Raw genomic sequence first — 23,596 nt, forward strand, 5'->3', positions numbered from 1 at the left:
TAGATAGTGAGTGAGGGCGGTAGATCGTGAGTGAGGGCGGTAGATCGTGAGTGAGGGGGGTAGATCGTGAGTGAGGGGGGTAGATCGTGAGTGAGGGCGGTAGATCGTGAGTGAGGGGGGTAGATAGTGAGTGAGGGCGGTAGATAGTGAGTGAGGGCGGTAGATAGTGAGTGAGGGCGGTAGATCGTGAGTGAGGGGGGTAGATAGTGAGTGAGGGCAGTAGATAGTGAGTGAGGGCGGTAGATAGTGAGTGAGGGCGGTAGATCGTGAGTGAGGGGGGTAGATCGTGAGTGAGGGCGATAGATAGTGAGTGAGGGCGGTAGATAGTGAGTGAGGGCGGTAGAGTGAGGGCGGTAGAGTGAGGGCGGTAGAGTGAGGGCGGTAGAGTGAGGGCGGTAGAGTGAGGGCGGTAGAGTGAGGGCGGTAGAGTGAGGGCGGTAGAGTGAGGGCGGTAGAGTGAGGGCGGTAGAGTGAGGGCGGTAGAGTGAGGGCGGTAGAGTGAGGGCGGTAGAGTGAGGGCGGTAGATAGTGAGTGAGGGCGGTAGATAGTGAGTGAGGGCGGTAGATAGTGAGTGAGGGCGGTAGATAGTGAGTGAGGGCGGTAGATAGTGAGTGAGGGCGGTAGAGTGAGGGCGGTAGAGTGAGGGATGGTAGAGTGGTAAAGTGAGGGCGGTAGAGTGGTAGAGTGAGGGCGGCAGAGTGAGGGATGGTAGAGTGGTAGAGTGAGGGCGGTAGAGTGAGGGCGGTAGAGTGAGGGCGGTAGAGTGAGGGCGGTAGAGTGAGGGCGGTAGAGTGAGGGCGGTAGATAGTGAGTGAGGGCGGTAGATAGTGAGTGAGGGCGGTAGATAGTGAGTGAGGGCGGTAGATAGTGAGTGAGGGCGGTAGATAGTGAGTGAGGGCGGTAGAGTGAGGGCGGTAAAGTGAGGGCGGTAGAGTGAGGGATGGTAGAGTGGTAAAGTGAGGGCGGTAGAGTGGTAGAGTGAGGGCGGCAGAGTGAGGGATGGTAGAGTGGTAGAGTGAGGGCGGTAGAGTGAGGGCGGTAGAGTGAGGGCGGTAGAGTGAGGGCGGTAGAGTGAGGGCGGTAGAGTGAGGGCGGTAGAGTGAGGGCGGTAGAGTGAGGGCGGTAGAGTGAGGGCGGTAGAGTGAGGGCGGTAGAGTGAGGGCTGTAGGGCGGTAGAGCGAGGGCGGTAGATCGAGTGAGGGCGGTAGATCGAGTGAGGGCGGTAGATCGAGTGAGGGCGGTAGATCGAGTGAGGGCGGTAGATCGAGTGAGGGCGGTAGATCGAGTGAGGGCGGTAGATCGAGTGAGGGCGGTAGATCGAGGGAGGGCGGTAGATCGATAGAGGGAGGGCGGTAGATCGATAGAGGGAGGGCGATAGATCGATAGAGGGAGGGCGATAGATCGATAGAGGGAGGGCGATAGATCGATAGAGGGAGGGCGATAGATCGATAGAGGGAGGGCGATAGATCGATAGAGGGAGGGCGATAGATAGATAGAGCGAGGGCGATAGATAGATAGAGGGAGGGCGATAGATAGATGGAGGGAGGGCGATAGATAGAGGGAGGGAGGGCGATAGATAGATAGAGGGAGGGAGGGCGATAGATAGATAGAGGGAGGGAGGGCGATAGATAGATAGAGGGAGGGCGATAGATAGATAGAGGGAGGGCGATAGATAGATAGAGGGAAGGCGATAGATAGAGGGAGGGCGATAGATAGATAGAGGGAGGGCGATAGATAGATAGATAGTGGGAGGGCGATAGATAGATAGAGGGAGGGCGATAGATAGATAGAGGGAGGGCGATAGATAGATAGAGGGAGGGCGATAGATAGATAGAGGGAGGGCGATAGATAGATAGAGGGAGGGCGATAGATAGAGCGGGTGAGGGCGATAGATAGAGCGGGTGAGGGCGATAGCGCGGGTGAGGGCGATAGAGCGGGTGAGGGCGATAGAGCGGGTGAGGGCGATAGAGCGGGTGAGGGCGATAGAGCGGGTGAGGGCGGTAGAGCGGATGAGGGCGGTAGAGCGGGTGAGGGCGGTAGAGCGGGTGAGGGCGGTAGAGCGGGTGAGGGCGGTAGAGCGGGTGAGGGCGGTAGAGCGGGTGAGGGCGGTAGAGCGGGTGAGGGCGGTAGAGCGGGTGAGGGCGGTAGAGCGAGTTAAGTTATGTTATGTTACAGCGTTCTTATATAGCGCACGGCTACTCGAAAAGAGTGTCCCGGCGCTTTCCACCTGCATCTCAGAATAAAAATAACACAACACAGCAAAAGAATGAGAGAAAGAACTGAAACTGAAACAATAAGAACAGCCTAAAGATTAAAAAGCCAGGTCTTCAGGCTCTTCCTGAACTGGAACAAATTGGCAGTGCTGCGCAGCGAAAGAGGAAGCGAGTTCCACAGCTGTGGGGCTTTGCAGCTGAAAGAGCGCCCTCCCGTGCGGGCCTTCCTCACCCGAGGGACCACCGCTTTGTAAAGGGATTCCGAGCGCAAGGAGCGGACTGGTCGATAGAAGGCTAGTCTCCGCCGCAGGTATCCAGCCCCTGATCCAAACAGGGCTTTGTGCATCAGAGTCAGGGATTTAAACTGGATCCGCTTCTGGACAGGCAGCCAATGTAGCGCCTGTAGCAGCCCGGAAGCTCGGGCTCGTCTACGCAGGCCAAAGATAGCCCGGGCGGCAGAGTTCTGTACCACCTGTAGGCGCTGAACTAGGTAATCAGGGAGGCCAAGGAAGAGGGCATTAGCATAATCAAGCCTAGAACTGACGAGAGCCTGCACAGTATTACGCCTGTGCTCCTCAGACAGCAGGGGCAGGAATTTACGGAGCATTTTCAAAATTCCATAACAGGTGCCAGCCAGACCCAGAATATGTGTTCGCAGCGATAGCTGGTTGTCCAGCTTGACACCCAGGTTTTTAGCCACCAAGGAAGACTGTGCAGGAGGGCTCATGTCGGACGGCCACCAGTGCTGCCACTCCGGATCGACACCGCAACCGAAGAATAGAACCTCTGACTTGCTCGAGTTGGCCCTTAGACTGTTCCGTTGGAACCAGTCAAAGACCAATGTAAGACAGTCCCGAATTCTCCCCCCATCAAACTCCTGGTCTTTCCCGCATGTGAAGAGGAGTTGCGTGTTGTCGGCGTAAGAGATGATCTGGGCCCCATATGCTTCCACCAAGGCCGCCAAAGGGGACAAAGATGTTAAACAACGTGGGGCTCAACACAGATCCCTGTGGAACCCCAACTCCCAATGGCGGCATCTCAGCAGAGCTCTGGGAAACCCAGACCGTCTGGCGGCGGCCTTCAAGGAAGGATGTAAACCACCTGAGCGCCGTCCCCCTAAGGCCGATGTCATAAAGCCTCGCTAAGAGCACCCTATGGGGGACGGTGTCGAAGGCCGCCGATAGATCTAACATGACCAGCATGGCCCTCCCGCCGACATCAAGAGTCTCCCTGATGATCTCAGTGACCTCTAGCAATGCCGTTTCCGTACTGAAATTAGGACGGAAACCGGATTGAGATGGATGGAGCAGATTGTTAGCTTCCAGAAAGCGCGACAGGACACCGTGGACGTGTTTTTCCGTGATCTTCGTGAGGGCCGGAAGAAGTGAAATTGGCCTATAATTGGCCAGAACCTCGACGTCGAGACCCGGTTTCTTTAGGAGGGGGATCACCATCGCTCTTTTCCAAGAGCTAGGGACCCTCCCCTCCCTCAGCGAGGCGTTGAGGATGGGATTAACCAGCGGATTCACCACCTCCGCCATCCCAGCCAAAAATTTGGCGGGGCAGGGGTCAAGTGGCGAGCCAGATTTCAAATTGGCCAACAGCTGCCTGGACACATCGCTGGAAACAGCAGGAAAATCAGACAGCACCGCCCTCGGTGTGTGCGGAAGTCCGCACCCAGCCCCGGTGACGCCGCTTCCATCCTCCGGTCCTTCCACAAAGGAGGCCTGAATCGCCTTGATCTTATTAGTAAAGAAGCCGGCAAGATCACCTGCCCACGTATCTGAAGAAACTAGAGGGGGCGATTGGGAACTAGGGGTCGTGAACTCCTTCACAATGGTGAAGATCTCCTTACAGGAGTTCGCCGATGCCTCGATCCTCCTAGCCAGATAGTCCCTCTTAGCTCCCAGAATGTCCCGATGGTAGGCCTTCACCGCCGCCTTGTAGGCGAGTTTAGCCTCCCCATCATAAAGACGTCGCCAGGCCCTCTCGGCCACCTTACATTGGCTGCGAGCCACACGAAGAGCCTCCGTAAACCACGGTGCAGATTGCCGTGCCACCGTGGATCGGGGGGCTGCCTTGGGGGCCAGATCGTCCAGCCTATCAATGAGCCACCGCTGCAGAGCCTCAGTGTCGCTATCCAGATCGCCCGAAAGATGGCATGGGTGATCCAGAAGCGCCTGTTCCAGCATGTCAGGTGTCACTCTGTGCAGCGCTCTCGAGGCCGGTCTAGACAAGACCGAGGCACTGTTATCCGGCCGCGCACTCTCCAGCACCGAAAATCTGATCAGCCTGTGATCGGACCAGAGCACCGGCAGGGTGTCAACCTCCATAAGAGGGACAGACGAAAACACCTGATCCAGGGTATGCCCCTTCTCATGAGTTGGCCCCGACACGAACGGTATCAATCCCAGTGGAGATGTAATATCCAACAGTTTAACCGCATCCGGGTCGTCCGCGACGTCAAGGTGGAAGTTGAAATCACCAGCCATGACGCAATGCTGTGAGGTCAGCACCAACTCAGAGACAGCTGTCTGCAGATCTTCCAGGAAGGAACCCAAAGGGCCCGGTGGTCTGTAAAGGGCGGTAGAGAGTGAGGGCGGTAGAGCGAGTGAGGGCGGTAGAGCGAGTGCGGGTGGTAGAGCGAGTGAGGGCGGTAGAGCGAGTGAGGGCGGTAGAGCGAGTGAGGGCGGTAGAGCGCGTGAGGGCGGTAGAGCGCGTGAGGGCGGTAGAGCGCGTGAGGGCGGTAGAGCGCGTGAGGGCGGTAGAGCGAGTGAGGGCGGTAGAGCGAGTGAGGGCGGTAGAGAGAGTGAGGGCGGTAGAGTGAGGGCGGTAGAGTGAGGGTGGTAGAGTCAGGGCGGTAGAGTGGTAGAGTCAGGGCTGTAGAGGGGTAGAGTGAGGGCGGTAGAGTGGTAGAGTTAGGGTGGTAGAGTGAGGGCGGTAGAGTGGTTGCAAATGCTTGTTACGTTCAGTCACTGTCCTTACACTTTATAAGGGTTTTGGATGAAGTGAACGGATGGGTTTCTCGGCAAGTAATGACTCCCTCCCCAAATGTAAGCGAAATACAGCGAGGACAGAGGAAGCTGGGGCTTCAGGTTTTCAGAGAAGGCGAGGGAGAGAACATTTGGCGATATCACCCAGAGGGCCTTCTTTGTTCCATCTCTCGTTGGAGGGGGAGGGGCGGTAATGAGCATTGAGGAGGGGTGTCAGACGTGTGCTGGGGGAGGTGAGAATGAGTGAAGAGGGGGGAGTAAGGCAGGCTTGTAAGTCTTTGTGCCTTGAATTTTCGTCTCTCCTTCCTTTGTTCTTTCTTAACTTCTGCGCTTTGTTTTTTTTTTAAAGAATTGTGCTTATTTTAATCAATAGCTGAGTCTCTTGAAATAAGGAATATTTTAAGGAAGTTACGTATGTGTTGTTTTTGAATAGGTATATGCATTTTCAATTCAGTGTGCCATTTGCAACAATAATCGTGCTCCGCTTGCCAGAAAAATAGAACATTCAGCTTATATTTTACCTTTGAAAAATATTTACCATAACTGCAGAGTGCATTTTAGCACATGATACATTCTGCGCTGCACGGCGTTTATTACAGTAAAATGCATGGATTTTTTTCCCGTAAAATGTAGGTCCTTCAACCTAAGAAATCTGTTTATTGTTCTGAATTGATTACTTGGGGCTAGACACATTTTTCATTGTATAACGAGGTACAGAAATTAGGCAAAGCTACAAAAAATGCACATTGACTCTGCAGCAAGCCTTTAGTGTTTAACGCTGCGCTCGCCTTATACTGTCTTAATTAATATTGTTTTTCCATTTACTGCTGTGTAATGTAGGGTCCTTATTCCTGTTTATGACCTGCGGAGCGCGTGAAGTGGCTGGTGGCAAATGGAATCAGAGCAGCCGTGGTCGCTTTGATGTTCTTGTCTTGTCTTGCTTTGTGGGAGGGGTAGGGAGAGCGAATTCCTGTGCACGCGCCTGGCTCACATGAACTGTACGCGATCCGCACTTGGGTAGTTTATTCCTCTTCCCTTTTCGCACAATGGTTCTTGCCAAGCTTGGTTTGCACTTGTAATTGCTTCTGGAAGAGCTGCAGTAGGTCGGATCAATTATCATCTCAATAAAGTATGTTACCCAGAGGAAGAAGGTTATCCTCTAGCTGAAGGGACTAAATGGGAATGGGTGGAATATCGACCTGAGATTATTTCTATGCCTTATGTTTTCCCAAATATGCGAACTATTAAGAACAATGAACCATTTGTGATTTCTGTTACTAGAGCTAATAGGCAGTGTTGGGAGAATTCCAGTAGGAAGAAGTGAGTGTACTATGGTTTTGACTATTGAAGGTGCCAATAACAGCAGCTTTATATCTTCGCATAGTACTTATTTTGTCTGTGGCAATAACGGATATTACCAACTACCTGTTAGATGGTCTGGAGTATGCTATGTATCCTTTCTGTTACCCCCTGTGTTTCTGGCACCTGCATCGTATCATAAAGACTACAAATTGTACAACAACATTCCCAAGAATAGATTTAAGAGGACAATAAGCACTGACTCAACCTGAATGCAACTTTGTTTATGTTGTTTTTCGTAAATATTGTTTATGTAAACTGTATGTTTTGTACATTTTGTATATATGTGTGAAAAAATTGGTGAAGGTGGTGTCTCTTATGGAATGATATGCTCCATTAATAAAATGAACTTGCAAAAAAAGTTGTAAAAATCTAAATAAATACGCAAGACTATTTTTTAGACTGTTGAAACAAATATAGCACCCTAAATGTGACAGCTTGGTACTTTTTTGTTACTTAGTCTAGACCCTACCCACGGTATGGATATGAATGCTTGCAAATAGTGTAAACCAGTGGCATGTGCTCTGGGACACACTCGAACTAATGGTAGGTGAAAACAGATATTTCTGTGAACTTCCATAACATTTCATACAATTATGCTTCTAGAACAAAATGTGCATGCTTCTGGTAAAAGGACCCGGAGATACCAGTAGGACAATGGTTCCAGGGAAAAAGGCCTGTTACTGGAACATTTTCTGGGTCCATCCTAAATTTATGTGAAATTGCACAATGCAAAATCCCAAGTAATTTCTAGAATGTCGTTCAACAAGAAATTGTGAAATAATAAAAATTTCCCCTAGGCCTAATTCTAACCCAATCTGGTATATGGGATTACAGGTGTTCCTGGGTCCCTGCATGCAGTAGTTGTATTTTAATATTCATGATTATCAATTAAGTTGCTATGATGCACAATTTTAGTTTCAAATTAGACCCATTCAGTTCTTTGTGTCTCTTGAGACACCCAGCCAGTGTTTCACTGCAAATGTTTCTAGTGCTTCTTACTGAACGTTTGAATAAAACCCTGTTGGCTCCATTACAAAAGAAGCGTGCCACCAGAGACACGTGCCCCCATTGAAGACAATTTCAAAAATGGTGGTAAGAAGAAGGCACAATGGTGAATCTGTCACCTAGGTGGGTGAGGGTTCAACATACTAAGGAGCAAACGAATGGCAGAAAGTCACAGGTCCCTCAGCTGAGAAGTACCTCTTTTACTTTACATGTTTTTAACTCTACCTCCTCCCTTGGTTTAGCATACAATACTTATTTAACTCTGTGGGCAACCTCATTAGAGAAAGTAAAGGAGTGTACCATCTCAAAAATACGATACTCTCAAATACAATACTCTCAAAGTTTACCCAATCAATAAAATTAACATCTTGCTTAGTCTCCCACCAATTGTTAAACTATTATCCCTTAAATTAGGACTTGCTACTTTAAACAAGCAATTCCTTTTTGTGCTAGCTAGTACTCAAACATGTACATAATGCTATTATGACCCCTGAGCCACTTTGAAAAGCAAACATACTCTCTTCTAGAATTTTTCTTGCTGAACCGTCTAAGCTCTTCAAATAACTTTTCATATAACCCTGCAGATCTGACTTTTCTTAGCAAATAGCAGGTGTTACCACTACGAAATTTACTTGAATTTAGTTGAAAGGATGGAATGCGAAGTTAGCGCTGCCTATCCTAACATATTGCATCAATAGGCCTTTAAATCATTGAGTCATCCTTCCTATGTAGTTTTTCAAATTGTTTTCAATGTGCTCTTCTAGCATGTCGATTAACAATTGGCATTGTGAAAGTGCCTTATCAATAAAACTTTGAAATGTAATCATTACGCTCTGCTTAAAGCAGCTTTTTTTATGTGGTCTAATACTTAATTTCATGTTTTTTTACTACTCAGTTTGTAATGGCTGCGGATATTCACATTGTTGTCTAATAGTTAAATGCCGTTCATCCAAAGAGGTACTGAAACCCAGCAATCTGCTACAACTTTTGCGATTTAGAAAATTTTTCAATATGTGTCTTATTGAGAAGGCAATGTATGTAAAACATGTGTGGTAGCAGGGTTGTGCATGGTGAGAGACAGAGTGGAGGAACCAGTGCAATCCATTTTGGATAGCTCGGGGTTTAGCATGACACAAGAAAGGGTGTGTTTAAAGCTTCCCCAGATAGTGGAAGTTTAACCCCTTCCATGCTGCTGACGGAACGGTTCCGTCATGCACTACGGGTGAGCTGTGCGGATGACGGAACCGTTCCGTCATGACTCCGCCCGCGCAAGGCGGAGTCAGCATGGGCGGGGAAAACCGCCCGCACGGAAGGGGTTAATAACTGAGTTTATGTGGCAAGAGGAGACCCAGACAGCCCATATTTCAAAATGTTTTTGGGAAGATCTGAACAGAGAATCCCCTTCACTGTAGGTAGTAAGGAGCAAACAATAACAGTCTCACCGACCTGTAATCCAATTACGTTATTATGTAGGAGCACCAATCTGGGATAACTTTCTTAATAGTCATACAAAAGTGAATCTAAAACTATATTTGAAGCACTCTTTGTATTTATAATAATCCTGAACTGTACTTCGAACAGATTTGCCTTACTAACCTAGATTACAAAACCAATACCCTTCAGCTCATAGTTTATTGTGCGCACTTACTGATGTTCTTTCATGAAATGTGTTTGCGGTACCACTAAGGTGCTATTTAAACATATAACTTTATTTAAAATTACTCGCTTTATTACATACTTTTATTAACCTTTTTGAGTACGACTGTAAACACATTTAGCTACCCTTATCACTAGCGTCTGAAAACTTTCACCTTATGTGATTTCCAGTCTCGCACAATATTTAAGGAAACCACTAAATATCATAACTTTGGCAGTCACAAATCATTTGCTGGTAGTGGATCACACAGGTCATGGGTATATTTCTAGGTCATATTTGCAAAGCATGGCGAAATAAGGCAGCAAGAGAAGGCAGTTGCTACACCGAGTTAAAACAGTGCCACAGAAAATTCAAGAATCAACACAACAGACTGCCAGTGAAGGCACTTAATTATTAGACAACCTAAAGGCACTTACGAAATAAACCGCTCCAAAGCTTCCATGTCCAATTTCCCGGAGATCAGAGAAAAGCTTCTCTGGATCGTCCCGGAAGAAAAGGTCTGCTATTTCTGGGTCTTTCAAGCTTCCAGCACGGTTGGTCGACGGCATCCTGCTGGGCAGAGAGCCGCCAGACTATCTGGGTTTAAAATGTGGCATCAAGATGTGGTTCATCTGTGTGAACGGTGGTTCTTTTTCCTGCATGGACAACTGCCAAAGAAAAACAGAATAAGTTCAGAGAAGTACATTTCAAGAAGATGGGCAAGGAACTGAAAAAAATCAACTATGGCCAGTAGTGAAGCTCAAATGTCAGTGAATATGCATGCAACATGTCCATCCCAATTTATTTACATGTACTTGATGTAAAGATATCATACAGTTCACTTTACCAATGGAGTTTACAGCTAGAAAGGCAAGGTGCTTAAAAGATCGAACTTACATAATTTCTCACTGACCCCTTTTTAGGTCTCGGTAATATCCGGTCTGCCGAAGGCAGACCGGAAGTCCGAGAATTATTGTCAGTAAGAGGGCTGCTTTATCCCTCCCTCTTTTTGGCTCTCCCTCCATTGGCTGGCTTCCTAAATGGAGGCCAGCCATTGGAGTAGAGAGCCGTCCCTCCGAATAGGCTCCGTCTTTTTCGGATTTGGGGGCGTAAGTTTTGCTGTTCTTTAGACAGTGACGTCGCCCGTTACTCAGAACAACAAAACACACGCCCCAAATGCGAAAAATACCATGCTTTCTCCGAGGCATTTCTGCTTTGCCTCGGAGAAAGACGGTGGTGGTTTCCAGAGCTGCTCTGCTAGTCCCCCCTCCCTCCGCAGCTCTCCTCCGTCCCGCTCCCACCCCCTCCCTCCGCCCGCAGCTCTCCTTCTCCCGCTCCTACCCCCCTCCCTCTGCCCGCAGCTCTTCGGTCCCTGGTGAGCCTTCGTGGCACTTTTGGTGTCCGGACCTAAATGGCTTCAGCAAAGGGCTCCCACCCTCCGCCCGCAGCTCTCCTTCGTCCCGCTCCCACCCCCCTCCCAACTTTCGCTTCGAAAGTTCGCAGATTTCACCAAAATCCACAAATGTTCTGCGGTAAAAGGTGAAAAGATAATATAAAACACTTTGAAAATCATCCTTGACTTTCCTCCCTCCAGTAACACGCGAAAGGTTAGAGATAGCGCCGTCCGATTTACAATTCACCATATTTGGCGTGCGCCTAGAAGCCACGTGACCTTGTGTGCCCTTCAGGAAACGTAAACAGCGATCCGGCATTTCTAGGAAAAGGATACGTTTTAATCTGGGTCCGGATTTACAACCCAAGGATGCAGAGAGTGCAGCTCGGGGACCATCAGAAAACAAAGACGTGCGCCGCGAGGCCAGCACCGCCAGCCGAGGCGCACTGGTTTACTCTCCTGCACCGAGAGCATTCATTCTAAAGCGCGATCATTCAACTCTGGAGGTGTCCGAGGATGTGATCTACAACAAGAAGTTCACATTAAAAAAATGGATAATGCCTTCCCTCCCCCACCTCCCCCTCCCCCACCTCCCCCTCTCCCACCTCCCCCCTCTCCCACCTCCCCCCTCTCCCACCCGCAAATAGGCTGCTACCAGGCAAAATTCTTTTAAGGTGTGTGCAAGACCAATTAATAATATACTGATGTCAAGTTTGCGTTTTGGGTTTCTCAATTGAATTCTCTCTCACTTATTCACTTTCCAGTACAGAACCCTTTTAAATGTACTCATTCAAACGTACGGTTTTTCTCAATTTCGCTCAACTTTTTTTCTTGGCCCTTTCAAGAAATGCCCACTTTGAAAAGTTTATGGGAAGGTTGACGCAGGCTCGAGTTTTGAGACGCCTGCAGTAATGCTTATTAAGAAGGTTCAACAGCGGAAATATGGCTCTAACTCAATGGGAGAGCAGCTAAAAAAGCCGTCAGATGAAGACTAAATCTTGGCTGCCAGCAGTTATAGGATGCTCTGGGAACGTCGAGAGAAGACACATTGTCACTGTGCAGTTCAGCATCAGACCGCAGACCTTGCAAAACCCACAGCCCGGGAGGCTACCAAGCACAATGTAGCATTTAAACATAACGTGTGAAGTCCAGGTGAGTGCTTGTTGCCTTCTGTCCGTGTCTCCTCTCCCGCTGTCCGTGTCTCCTCTCCCGCCCCCCCTCCCGCTGTCCGTGTCTCCTCTCCCGCCCCCCTCCCGCTGTCCGTGTCTCCTCTCCCGCTGTCCGAGACACATCCACTGACCCATGCCCACCCAAAGACACTTTGCCATTCTCTCATTCCACGTTTGGCTGTAGGCAGTTTGCACTTTTTGGTGCCACGTGAGCGGAGTTAACATTCCACGTGTACATAGCCCGCGTTACCCTAGCGTGGCACAAATGTCAACACTATGTGAAAATTGCCTGCGCACTCCTGATTTTATGCTAAAATTTTTCTTGAGTTCAGCTACTTAAACTATGTGTGTGTGCTGTTTGGTCGAAAGGCAGCCAGCCTCATTTGAGAGAACAACATCTGGTGGGATCACCACTAGTATGCCAAAAGCACTACTGATATAAAGTATGACAATGATAAAGCAATAAACTGTGCTTTGGTCAGGGTATCAAATAATCAATACAGACAAAATATATCAATGTACACTTATATTGAAGTTGTCAATATATTTTCTGTGAAATTATGTGCTTTGAAAATGAACAACAATCATAAGTAAATACAGTGTTGATACATTCAAAAACAACCAACGATGAACGTTTACTGATAGAACTAGTTGACTTAATCACTGTTGAACTAAAAGGCCCAATGCATTTCTGGAACTCCCTTCTTCAGGGGCACTATAAGAGAAATGAATATGAAAATACTTTATTAACAATCTGCATACAAAACTGTCAATATACTACTTTTACACAATGCTCTTGTAAACTAGCTAATTCAAAAGAATTTACGAAAAAAGCAGTTTTGAGGTACATGATTTGGAAAGAAAATCACGTGATGGACTTATTGATAGGTCAAACTGAACTCGAAAGAGTAAGCAATAAAGAACACAACCTAATAGAAAAACTAATGTGACTAAAGAGCAGTTTTAAGGGTTGTTCTGTTTTTGTTTTCTCTTCTGCATTCCATATACTACTTGAAAGCTCAAGTCATGGCACACAAGGACGTGTAAAGTTTTTGAGGAGTTGCTAGCTCCTGCACTTACTCAGCTAGTATTTTAGGCAGAAGGTATACTTCGCATCACAGAAAATGAGATTCCTCTTCTCCTGGATTTCTATAAATTTGCTAACTCTGCTACTATAGGATCAAATGCCTGGAGCATTTTCTTCTGTTCTGAGTGTTATCAAGTGCAAGTTATACCTCGGCAAGTGTTTTTCTAACAATTCAGACATTGCTTATTCTTTTTCTATTCTCTTAGGAGTTCTCAGTGAAAACGTTTTTCAATAATAAACCGTGCTACTTTTAAAGATTGAAACTATACCTTAAGAAGTACTTTAAAATATGTGTATGCTTTTACGGCAGTATTTTGAATTATTTTTCTTTTACTTTTTTTCAAATAATGCTTTATAAGGAAGCATTGGCTTGACCCTCACATTATAAAGGTAAAAGCTATTGGTCCTGCCAATGCTTGTTGGGGCTGTCATTTCCCGGATTCCATACACAGATACCAAGTTCACCTACAGGAGTTGTTTAGGTGCCTTTCAATTTTAGCTGCTCACTTGTGTCACAATCCCACTGTGCAGCAAAAGGGTAGGTCAGGGATTGAATGAGAGCTGATAATTTCCCCTATCCTTAATGCAATGAAAGCCTCTCAGGGTCTCGTAAGGAATTCATACAAACGTCACAGCATTATTCATACAAGGATAATGAGTCTAAGGGGCTGAGGTCACAGTAGATGAGAACTGCTGACATATCAAGCAAGCCTTCCTTTTCTAATTCACTTCCAAAAACAGAAGAGCCTACTCACAGCATGTGATCAAATATTTGAGGCAAGCTAAGGCAAACCAAAGGATCAGAGCGCTAGAATGACCCTCGATTTAGAGAGCAGTGGAGCAGGACAATAACTTCTCTTTGAATTATCAAGCAAAGGAGTTTGCAGATTGAGAGACACAGAGGAGGCAACATTCTGATTAGTATGCAGTCAACAGTCTGGAGTGCTGCAAAACACTATTTCTCAATATTGGGATACGATTAATTGAATTCTGAATTGGACAGTTATAGTTTGACATGTGTATAAATATCTACCAATTGCATTAGAGTAACCCTCAAAGCCTGACTAGCATGCAGTCTATCACAAGATTTATAATGCACCCGTTAACGTTCCTAAACCAACTCTACGCTCTACAACTTAACCAGCTGTACTATGAGAACAGTTCTTGCATGCTTCCATTCAGGAAAGAGAGCTGAAGAGCCCAGTCAGGTGAGGGGATAGGCAATAGAGAATCAGGGTTGGCACAATGCCTATCTGGGATTATAGGAGTCGCACAGTACTTGCTCTTGAAAAAGGATATTTGGTCTCCGACTGGAAAATAAGAGTCTCTTAATCCCTTAAAGCACAACATGGTTAAACTAGGGAAAGCCACCATAGTGTCATATCTTGTACTTTTTAGTCCTTGCTCTTCTTTCTTTAAAACAGATTTAAAAAATCTATGAACAAGTAGGCAGAACAGAAAGAAGAATCACAAACAGTCACTTCAAAAGAATTTGAGCCCTCCATAAGTGATCGCCCCACGAGTCACCAACCACCACACCAAGTTCCTACTTGCCTCTTGTGAAATGCAGGTTCCTAAGCATAGCATGTTTATTGAAGAATTGGCTGGAAAGGAGAGAGAAGCAAAATTGGAGTTTGCATGAATTACCATTAAGGTGTAGTCTTCGATCACTCCTTTCCAACTGCCTGGAAATCTTATTTCCCAACTTCCATATACGCAATCAGGTTTCAAGCAAATTGATCATGCAGACCTTCCTTAAAAAAGGAAACATCTTTTTAATAAGATGTGTCAGAAGAACTTCTTGCAAAAAGCATGCAGAGTAGCCTACATACCGTCCTTACATGTGTGCAACTAATGTGTGGCCTACCCAGGCTCCCTTTGCTTTGGTAGATAGTCACTGAATTTGCCGAGCAGCCTGGACTCCTAATATGCCTTACAATTTAGTAATGGAACAATCTATCCACCTGGCAATAGTGACTGCATCAACTTTGCTGCCTAGCGAAAGGTCCCCATTTGCCACCAAAAACAAATACTCAGAGGATCTAAAGGACTTTTTTCTTTCCAGGAAAAGGGTCAAACCATTTGAAAATAATGTGGGCATAGTTTCTTCAGCTCGGGTAACAACATTTCTTAATTTGATGAAATTCAGTCAGTCCCTTTAGAATTAGTCCCAAAATCAACCATGCCCTTGCGAAAGACTGCACAAGACTCATCAGATGAAAGAGCTTGAAGCTCACTGAGCCTTATGACAGGCGTGACTATCATCAAGAATGCCATCTTGCAAGTAAGCAAGTATATGATTCCGGACGTCAAAGTCTCAGGTGGGTGGGACAAGATAAGGTTCACTTCCCCTGATAGGCAAAAAATGTAAAGGACCATCAAACTGGCATGTTACAACCTTGCTGTCCTGTTACTGCATTTGACACCGATGAATTTCCTAAACTCTTTAGTGTAATAGAAACGAGTGATGTTTATTTTACAGATAATTAATATCTTGTTTAATATCATAGCTCTCATATTTTGTTTTTTTTTAACTCCCTTTTTAGTGGAAAACTGTTTTAATCAAACCACTCCTGAAAATGCCTCATTTTGTTTGCATTCAAAATATTTTCGGGGTCATAATTGGCCTTTAAACAGTTTAATACTCTTTACTAATCCGATTATCCCACTCAACATCACAAGAGCCATCAGGGCCTATCAATAATTTACCAATTTTAATCCTAACTAATTCTGAATGCTTATCTTCCGTAATGGAGACTACAATAATAGAAGTACAGACCACATTTCTCTCTAAGGTAGAGATCTGATTTGTACATTGCTCCTTCAATGTTATCTCCATAGATACATGCTCACTGGTTTCAAAATCTACAGCCTTAAAATCTTTAAATTTAACTGCTCAATAGAAGCAAAGGAATAATCTATAGGTACAAAAGGTTGCAACTGTTGGACAATCTATTGAAAAGAGACCATTACAACTGACTATTACATTGCACTAGCATTGAAAGCACCTGATTGGATCTATCAGTTTTACTATATTCTACAGACTAGACATTTGGTATTAAAAAAAACGAAGTAGTTGATTATGTGAAAATTGATCAAAATGACAAAGCACATTTTTTAAATTGAAATCTGCTGTCAATATGAATAACTACATTGGAAAACAGCAGTGCAAATCTACCAAGTTTCAGCAATTCGTCGAAGGATAATGCATTTGGCGGTGTATATAAGCTTTCAAACAGACTAAGGAACACCTATCTCCAGGAGAAAAGTTTAACTACATAACCTGCAACCAGATAAAATCTGTCTCCAACATTGAAGCCCTCTTCCCACAAAGAACAGAGATCAAAATTAGCTAGCCGCCTGACAGATGGCCTTGAATAGACTATGAGCAATTTTTCCATGACCGTCAAATGAAGGGCTCTCCCACAACCAATTCTTATGAAAAACTAGAGCAGAATATTTCTCAAGAATAGATTTATATGAATTCAAACTGAGAATGATAACAATGTATGTTCCAAAACTAGATCCTTAAGGATGAAGGATGCAATCATTCATTCCACCTGGACCACCTTGTATTGTTGATACAACGCATAATTGGCCTGTGAGAAGAAGGGGTCTGGCATGAATCGTTATTGAATAGATTGTTTTGTACTGAGATCGTTATTTTCTTGGAGAGCAGTTTCCATCGCTGGTAGACTTTGAGAAAACTTTATAAAGTTCTTCTTATGCTTCTCGTATTGTTGGTACTAAACAAAGAGGGTGTACCTTCACAACCACTTAGTTTGAAAAATTAATTAGAACGGAAATAAACGCAAATCAATCCGTTATTCCTAGCCTTTGACTTTGGCTAATTAGTATTTAATTATTCAACACTTTTATAAAAAGAAGGACATGTAATCAACTCAACAGAGAATACATTATTGGTGATGTCCTACTAAGAATACACAAAGCGACTAAAGAAATCACAAATCAATTATACACATTTACAAAAAAGAATATACACAAAAATCACAAATCTTAACAACAACATCAACAACTATAACATGTAGTGATCTAATCATCTACCTGGTGAAAACAGTTGGAATATGATGAAATCATTCTTGCATATTTACACAATTCATGAAAAAGGAAAATGCAACTGTTATAAGTACAATTACAAATTGATGCAAAGATTTCTATCATTCGAGATTCAAGCTATACTTAATAAAGTGGCCGACGCGTTTCAAGTCTCGGTTTTTGGAATTACCGGACTCTCATCAGGGCTGGATGAGTCTTTCGGAAGAAAGCCAACTGTTTACAAGAAAAATAAAGAAACTGATTGGAACTACTCTTCCCAGACAGTCTATAACACAAAGCAGTTATTTGAACTTGAAGGAATGTTTCATACCTGGTCAGTGACCAGCGGGACTTTAGGCGTCTCCTGTTAAACGTTTATGCAGTGCTCACCTGTAATTAACAAGGTGACAGAGGCTAAGTCGATTTTAGGACAATATAGAAACCTAACAAGGTTTAGTGAAAAAGCGGGATTTACCTAGTGTAGGATCACACAGGGCATACCGTCTCCAATTCTCCGTGCTCTAAGGGACAACGTGGCAAATTTTTGGATCAACTCTAGTGAAAAAATATTGAAAAACAAAACCTAACGTTAGATTCTGCATGCGACTGCTGATGGGCGCGTGAAGCGCTCGACAGACCAGTACTTACGTGAGTGAATAATGCATTCATGTCACGAGTTAGGTGGGTGCGGGACAGCGCCGATATTAGGGTTCTGAAAAAGGAAAAAGAATTCCAGTTGGAAGAAAACCGCCAACCGAGTGAAGACTCGTCAGCGTGTCTAATATTTAATGAAAGCGGCAGAGCGCGCTTACCTTCCAATTGTGGTTAAATCTCAAAGATGAATGTCTCCTACTCAGTCAAAGCGAGGACCGACCTCCATGCTACCTTCTTCGTTCCTACTTGGTAACTACAGAGAGGAATCACGTGACGGGGGCGGGGCTTAGCCACCTAGTCATGTAAGTGGATTCTGGGAATTGTGGAAGGTAAGCGCGCTCTGCCGCTTTCATTAAATATTAGACACGCTGACGAGTCTTCACTCGGTTGGCGGTTTTCTTCCAACTGGAATTCTTTTTCCTTTTTCAGAACCCTAATATCGGCGCTGTCCCGCACCCACCTAACTCGTGACATGAATGCATTATTCACTCACGTAAGTACTGGTCTGTCGAGCGCTTCACGCGCCCATCAGCAGTCGCATGCAGAATCTAACGTTAGGTTTTGTTTTTCAATATTTTTTCACTAGAGTTGATCCAAAAATTTGCCACGTTGTCCCTTAGAGCACGGAGAATTGGAGACGGTATGCCCTGTGTGATCCTACACTAGGTAAATCCCGCTTTTTCACTAAACCTTGTTAGGTTTCTATATTGTCCTAAAATCGACTTAGCCTCTGTCACCTTGTTAATTACAGGTGAGCACTGCATAAACGTTTAACAGGAGACGCCTAAAGTCCCGCTGGTCACTGACCAGGTATGAAACATTCCTTCAAGTTCAAATAACTGCTTTGTGTTATAGACTGTCTGGGAAGAGTAGTTCCAATCAGTTTCTTTATTTTTCTTGTAAACAGTTGGCTTTCTTCCGAAAGACTCATCCAGCCCTGATGAGAGTCCGGTAATTCCAAAAACCGAGACTTGAAACGCGTCGGCCACTTTATTAAGTATAGCTTGAATCTCGAATGATAGAAATCTTTGCATCAATTTGTAATTGTACTTATAACAGTTGCATTTTCCTTTTTCATGAATTGTGTAAATATGCAAGAATGATTTCATCATATTCCAACTGTTTTCACCAGGTAGATGATTAGATCACTACATGTTATAGTTGTTGATGTTGTTGTTAAGATTTGTGATTTTTGTGTATATTCTTTTTTGTAAATGTGTATAATTGATTTGTGATTTCTTTAGTCGCTTTGTGTATTCTTAGTAGGACATCACCAATAATGTATTCTCTGTTGAGTTGATTACATGTCCTTCTTTTTATAAAAGTGTTGAATAATTAAATACTAATTAGCCAAAGTCAAAGGCTAGGAATAACGGATTGATTTGCGTTTATTTCCGTTCTAATTAATTTTTCAAACTAAGTGGTTGTGAAGGTACACCCTCTTTGTTTAGTATTAATCGGCCCTACCTTCCTTCCCCAAACCTGCTGGGCCAATCCCCTTCTTTGAATATCTCGTATTGTTGGAGCACCCTTTTGCCTCACAAAACATTTTCAAAAACAAATCTGAAGAAATTATTTCTTTCAATATTGCAATTGCTCGTCCGTCTGTCAGCACCCCGTCCGTGCATCCATCATCAACCTCCTTGTACGTGCGTCCGTCCTCGCCCCATCGCCCGCGAGTCCGTCCTCACCCCTTCGCCCGCGAGTCCGTCCTCACCCCTTCGCCCGCGAGTCCGTCCTCACCCCTTTGCCCGCGAGTCCGTCCTCACCCCTTCGCCCGCGAGTCCGTCCTCACCCCTTCGCCCGGCACCCCTTTGCCCGCGAGCCCGTCCTCACCTCTTATCCGTCCATCAGCACCCTTACGTCGTCCACCCATCAGCACCCTTACGTCGTCCACCCATCAGCACCCTTACGTCGTCCACCCATCAGCACCCTTACGTCGTCCACCCATCAGCACCCTTACGTCGTCCACCCATCAGCACCCTTACGTCGTCCACCATTCAGAACCCCTCCGTCGTCCACCCATCAGCACCCCTCCGTCGTCCACCCATCAGCACCCCTCCGTCGTCCACCCATCAGCACCCCTCCGTCGTCCACCCATCAGCAGCCCTCCGTCGTCCAGCCATCATCAGCCCTCCGTCGTCCAGCCATCATCAGCCCTCCGTCGTCCAGCCATCATCAGCCCTCCGTCGTCCAGCCATCATCAGCCCTCCGTCGTCCAGCCATCATCAGCCCTCCGTCGTCCAGCCATCATCAGCCCTCCGTCGTCCAGCCATCATCAGCCCTCCGTCGTCCAGCCATCATCAGCCCTCCGTCGTCCAGCCATCATCAGCCCTCCGTCGTCCAGCCATCATCAGCCCTCCGTCGGCCAGCCATCATCAGCCCTCCGTCGGCCAGCCATCATCAGCCCTCCGTCGGCCAGCCATCATCAGCCCTCCGTCGGCCAGCCATCATCAGCCCTCCGTCGGCCAGCCATCATCAGCCCTCCGTCGGCCAGCCATCATCAGCCCTCCGTCGTCCAGCCATCATCAGCCCTCCGTCGTCCAGCCATCATCAGCCCTCCGTCGGCCAGCCATCATCAGCCCTCCGTCGTCCAGCCATCATCAGCCCTCCGTCGTCCACCCATCATCAGCCCTCTGTCGTCCACCCATCACCTCTGCGTCATCCACCCATCATCAGCCCTCCGTCGTCCACCCATCATCACCTCTCCGTCGTCCACCCATCATCACCCATCCGTCGTCCACCCATCATCACCCAACCGTCGTCCACCTATCATCACCCATCCGTCGTCCACCCATCATCACCCATCCGTCGTCCACCCATCATCACCCATCATCACCCATCCGTCGTCCACCCATCATCACCCATCCGTCGTCCACCCATCATCACCTCCCCCCCCTCGGTCGTCGACCACCATCCTCTCGTTCGTCCATCATCACCCCCTCGTTCGTCCATCATCATCATCCCCCCCTTGTTCGTCCATCACCCCCGTAAGTGCATCCGGCCTCACACGCTTGTCCGTGTGCCAGTTCTCATCCTGTCATGCAAGCGTCCATCTTCACCCACCGATGTCCGTGCGTCCCTCCTCACCCCCACGCCTGTGCGTCCCTCTTCACCCCCCACATCTGTGCGTCCCTCCTCCCCCCACGTCTGTGCGTCCCTCCTCACCCCCCACGTCTGTGCGTCCCTCCTCACCCCCCACGTCCGTGCGTCCCTCCTCATGCCCCACGTCCGTGCGTCCATCCTCATGCCCCACGTCCGTGCGTCCATCCTCATGCCCCATGTCCGTGCGTCCATCCTCATCCCCCACGTCCGTGCGTCCACCCTCATCCCCCACATCCATGCGTCCACCCTCATCCCCCACGTCCGTGCGTCCACCCTCATCCCCCACGTCCGTGCGTCCACCCTCATCCCCCACGTCAGTGCATCCATCCTCACCCCCCCACGTCCGTGCATCCATCCTCACCCCCCCACGTCCGTGCATCCATCCTCACCCCCCCACGTCCGTGCATCCATCCTCACCCCCCCACGTCCGTGCATCCATCCTCACCCCCCCACATCCGTGCATCCATCCTCACCCCCCCACGTCCGTGCATCCATCCTCACCCCCCCACGTCCGTGCATCCATCCTCACCCCCCCACGTCAGTGCATCATTCCATTCCCTCCACTTCAGTGCGTCCATCCTCACCCCCCCACATCCGTCCCTTCATCCTCATAGCTCACGGTCTGTCCCTTCATCCTCAGCCCCCAGGTCCATGTCCGTCCCTCTGCCCTCACCCACCATCCCTACGTCCCTCTGTTTTCATCCTTTCATCCGTGCACCTGCCCTCGTCCGTCTGTCTGTCTGTCTGTGTGTCCTAACCTCCTCGTCTGTGTGTCTGTCATCTCACCTCGTACACGTGTCTGCCCATCTTCAGCCTCCCACTCGTCCGGGCATGTGTCTGTCTTCACACACACTCTTCCATGCGTCAGCCCCCTTCACAGCCTCTAACCCCCCCTCGTCCAGCACTTACCCACCCATCCATCAATCCCCACCATCCAGCCCGCAATCCGTCTATCTATCCATCCATCCATCCATCCATAACCCATCCATCCACCCATCCACCCACCCACCCACCCACCCACCCACCCATCCAGTCACCCATCCAGTCATCCATCCAGTCATCCATCCAGTCATCCATCCAGTCATCCATCCAGTCATCCATCCAGTCATCCATCCAGTCATCCATCCAGTCATCCATCCAGCCATCCATCCAGCCATCCATCCGTTCCCGCATCCCACCCTTCCAATCAAACTACACCCACCCATCCACCCCTCATCACACACCCATCATACCCTGTCCATCGATCAATCATTCACCCACCATTCATTATCCACCCACCCACCAGTCATTATCCACCCCCGGAAGTATGACATCACAACGCATGCTTTTACCACGCATGCTTTTACATCGCAACTTTTACAACGCATGCCTTTACAACGCATAGTGTTGAGGGGTGCTGGATAGTGAATAGTTTAATTTACTATTCCGACTCCAGTCCCCGTGGATAGTAGGGAAGGTGTTGGATAGTAAATTAAATCTATTCCCTATCCTAGAGCACCCCCCAGCGCAATGCGTTGTAATGGTTTGCGTTGTAAAAGTTGCGATGTAAAAGCACTGCGTGGTAAAAGTTGCGTTGTAAAAGATGTTTCCCTCCACCCACCCACCAGTCATTATCCAGCCATCATAATCCATCCACCACGTCATCATAAACCCATCCATACGTCTGTCCGTCATCATCCATCCACCCATCCATCATCATCATCATCCACGTATCCATCCATCATCCACCCACCCATCCATCCATCCATCCATCCATCAGTCATCATCCACCACGGAGTCATCACCCACCCGTCCTTTCATGCATCATCACTCACCCATTTTTTCCGTCATTATTCACCCGCCGGTTCCACCCACCCACCCATCCATCCATCCATCAGTCATCATCCACCACGGAGTCATCACCCACCCGTCCTTTCATGCATCATCACTCACCCATTTTTTCCGTCATTACTCACCCGCCGGTCCAGTCATCACCTGTTGTCTATCACCCGTCCATCCTTCATCACCAATCCGCACTTTATCAGGTTATCATCCATCCATCCATCCATCATCCATCACCCACCCATCCATCCGTCCGTCCGTCCGTCCACCCAGCCGTTCTGTCATCACCTGCCCGCCCCACAGCTGCTCAATCTGTCATCGTCCATCTGTCATCACCTGTATTTCCATCACTCATCCATCACCCGTCTGTCCATCCATCACCCGTCTGTCCATCCATCACCCGTCTGTCCATCCATCACCCGTCTGTCCATCCATCACCCGTCTGTCCATCCATCACCCGTCTGTCCATCCATCACCCGTCTGTCCATCCATCACCCGTCTGTCCATCCATCACCCGTCTGTCCATCCATCCATCACCAGTCTTTTCATCCATACATCAATTGGCCGTCCACCCATCCATCTCCGTCCATCCATCTACCATCACCCTTCCATCCATACGTCCATTCACCCATCAGTCTATCATCTGTCGGAATTGTTGCTTCCTAATATATCTAAGAGTAAACTACCACCAATAACAAAACTTTGTGGCACGTGACCAATTTCTGAAACATACATTTTAGACACCTATCGTCATTGTGATGCAATAAACATACCTCCTTCATTTAAGACGGTTTCCACTGCGCACCGAAATTAGTCACAGTCATAACAAGCATTTGCAATGCAATAGGTCTCCCATTTAAGAGAGTTTGAGCTATTAGCAGTGTAAATGAAAAATTCTTTTATTTATGTGTTATTTTTATAACAGATAAATAAAAGGCATTCTCATTTACAATGCCAATAGCTCAAACTCTCGCAAATTCAGGACCGATGCTGAAGCCGCCAAACTCCGAGATATCACGGCGATGTTAGGGCTAGCCCCTTTTATTCACAGCCCCACTCACGTGAAAGGCCACACATTAGATGTGATCTTTTCCTCCATGC

The 23,596-nt window shown here is 47.3% G+C and overlaps 1 protein-coding gene across 2 annotated transcripts in view; it reads right to left on the minus strand.

The window, feature by feature from the left end:
- TAOK1 (TAO kinase 1) overlaps nucleotides 1-23,596 on the minus strand; it is a 1,246,355-nt gene that overhangs the window by 1,036,463 nt on the left and 186,296 nt on the right. For both annotated transcript variants that reach the window (XM_086955104.1, XM_086955103.1), the window contains exon 2: nucleotides 9,648-9,878. In XM_086955104.1, coding sequence (XP_086811230.1) covers nucleotides 9,648-9,779 — 132 coding nt within the window. In that variant the 5' untranslated portion in view covers nucleotides 9,780-9,878. The remainder of the gene's footprint in view (nucleotides 1-9,647; nucleotides 9,879-23,596) is intronic.

The sequence above is a fragment of the Lissotriton vulgaris genome, chromosome 2_1 (genome assembly GCF_964263255.1).
Source record: "Lissotriton vulgaris chromosome 2_1, aLisVul1.2, whole genome shotgun sequence".
Lineage (NCBI taxonomy): Eukaryota > Metazoa > Chordata > Amphibia > Caudata > Salamandridae > Lissotriton > Lissotriton vulgaris.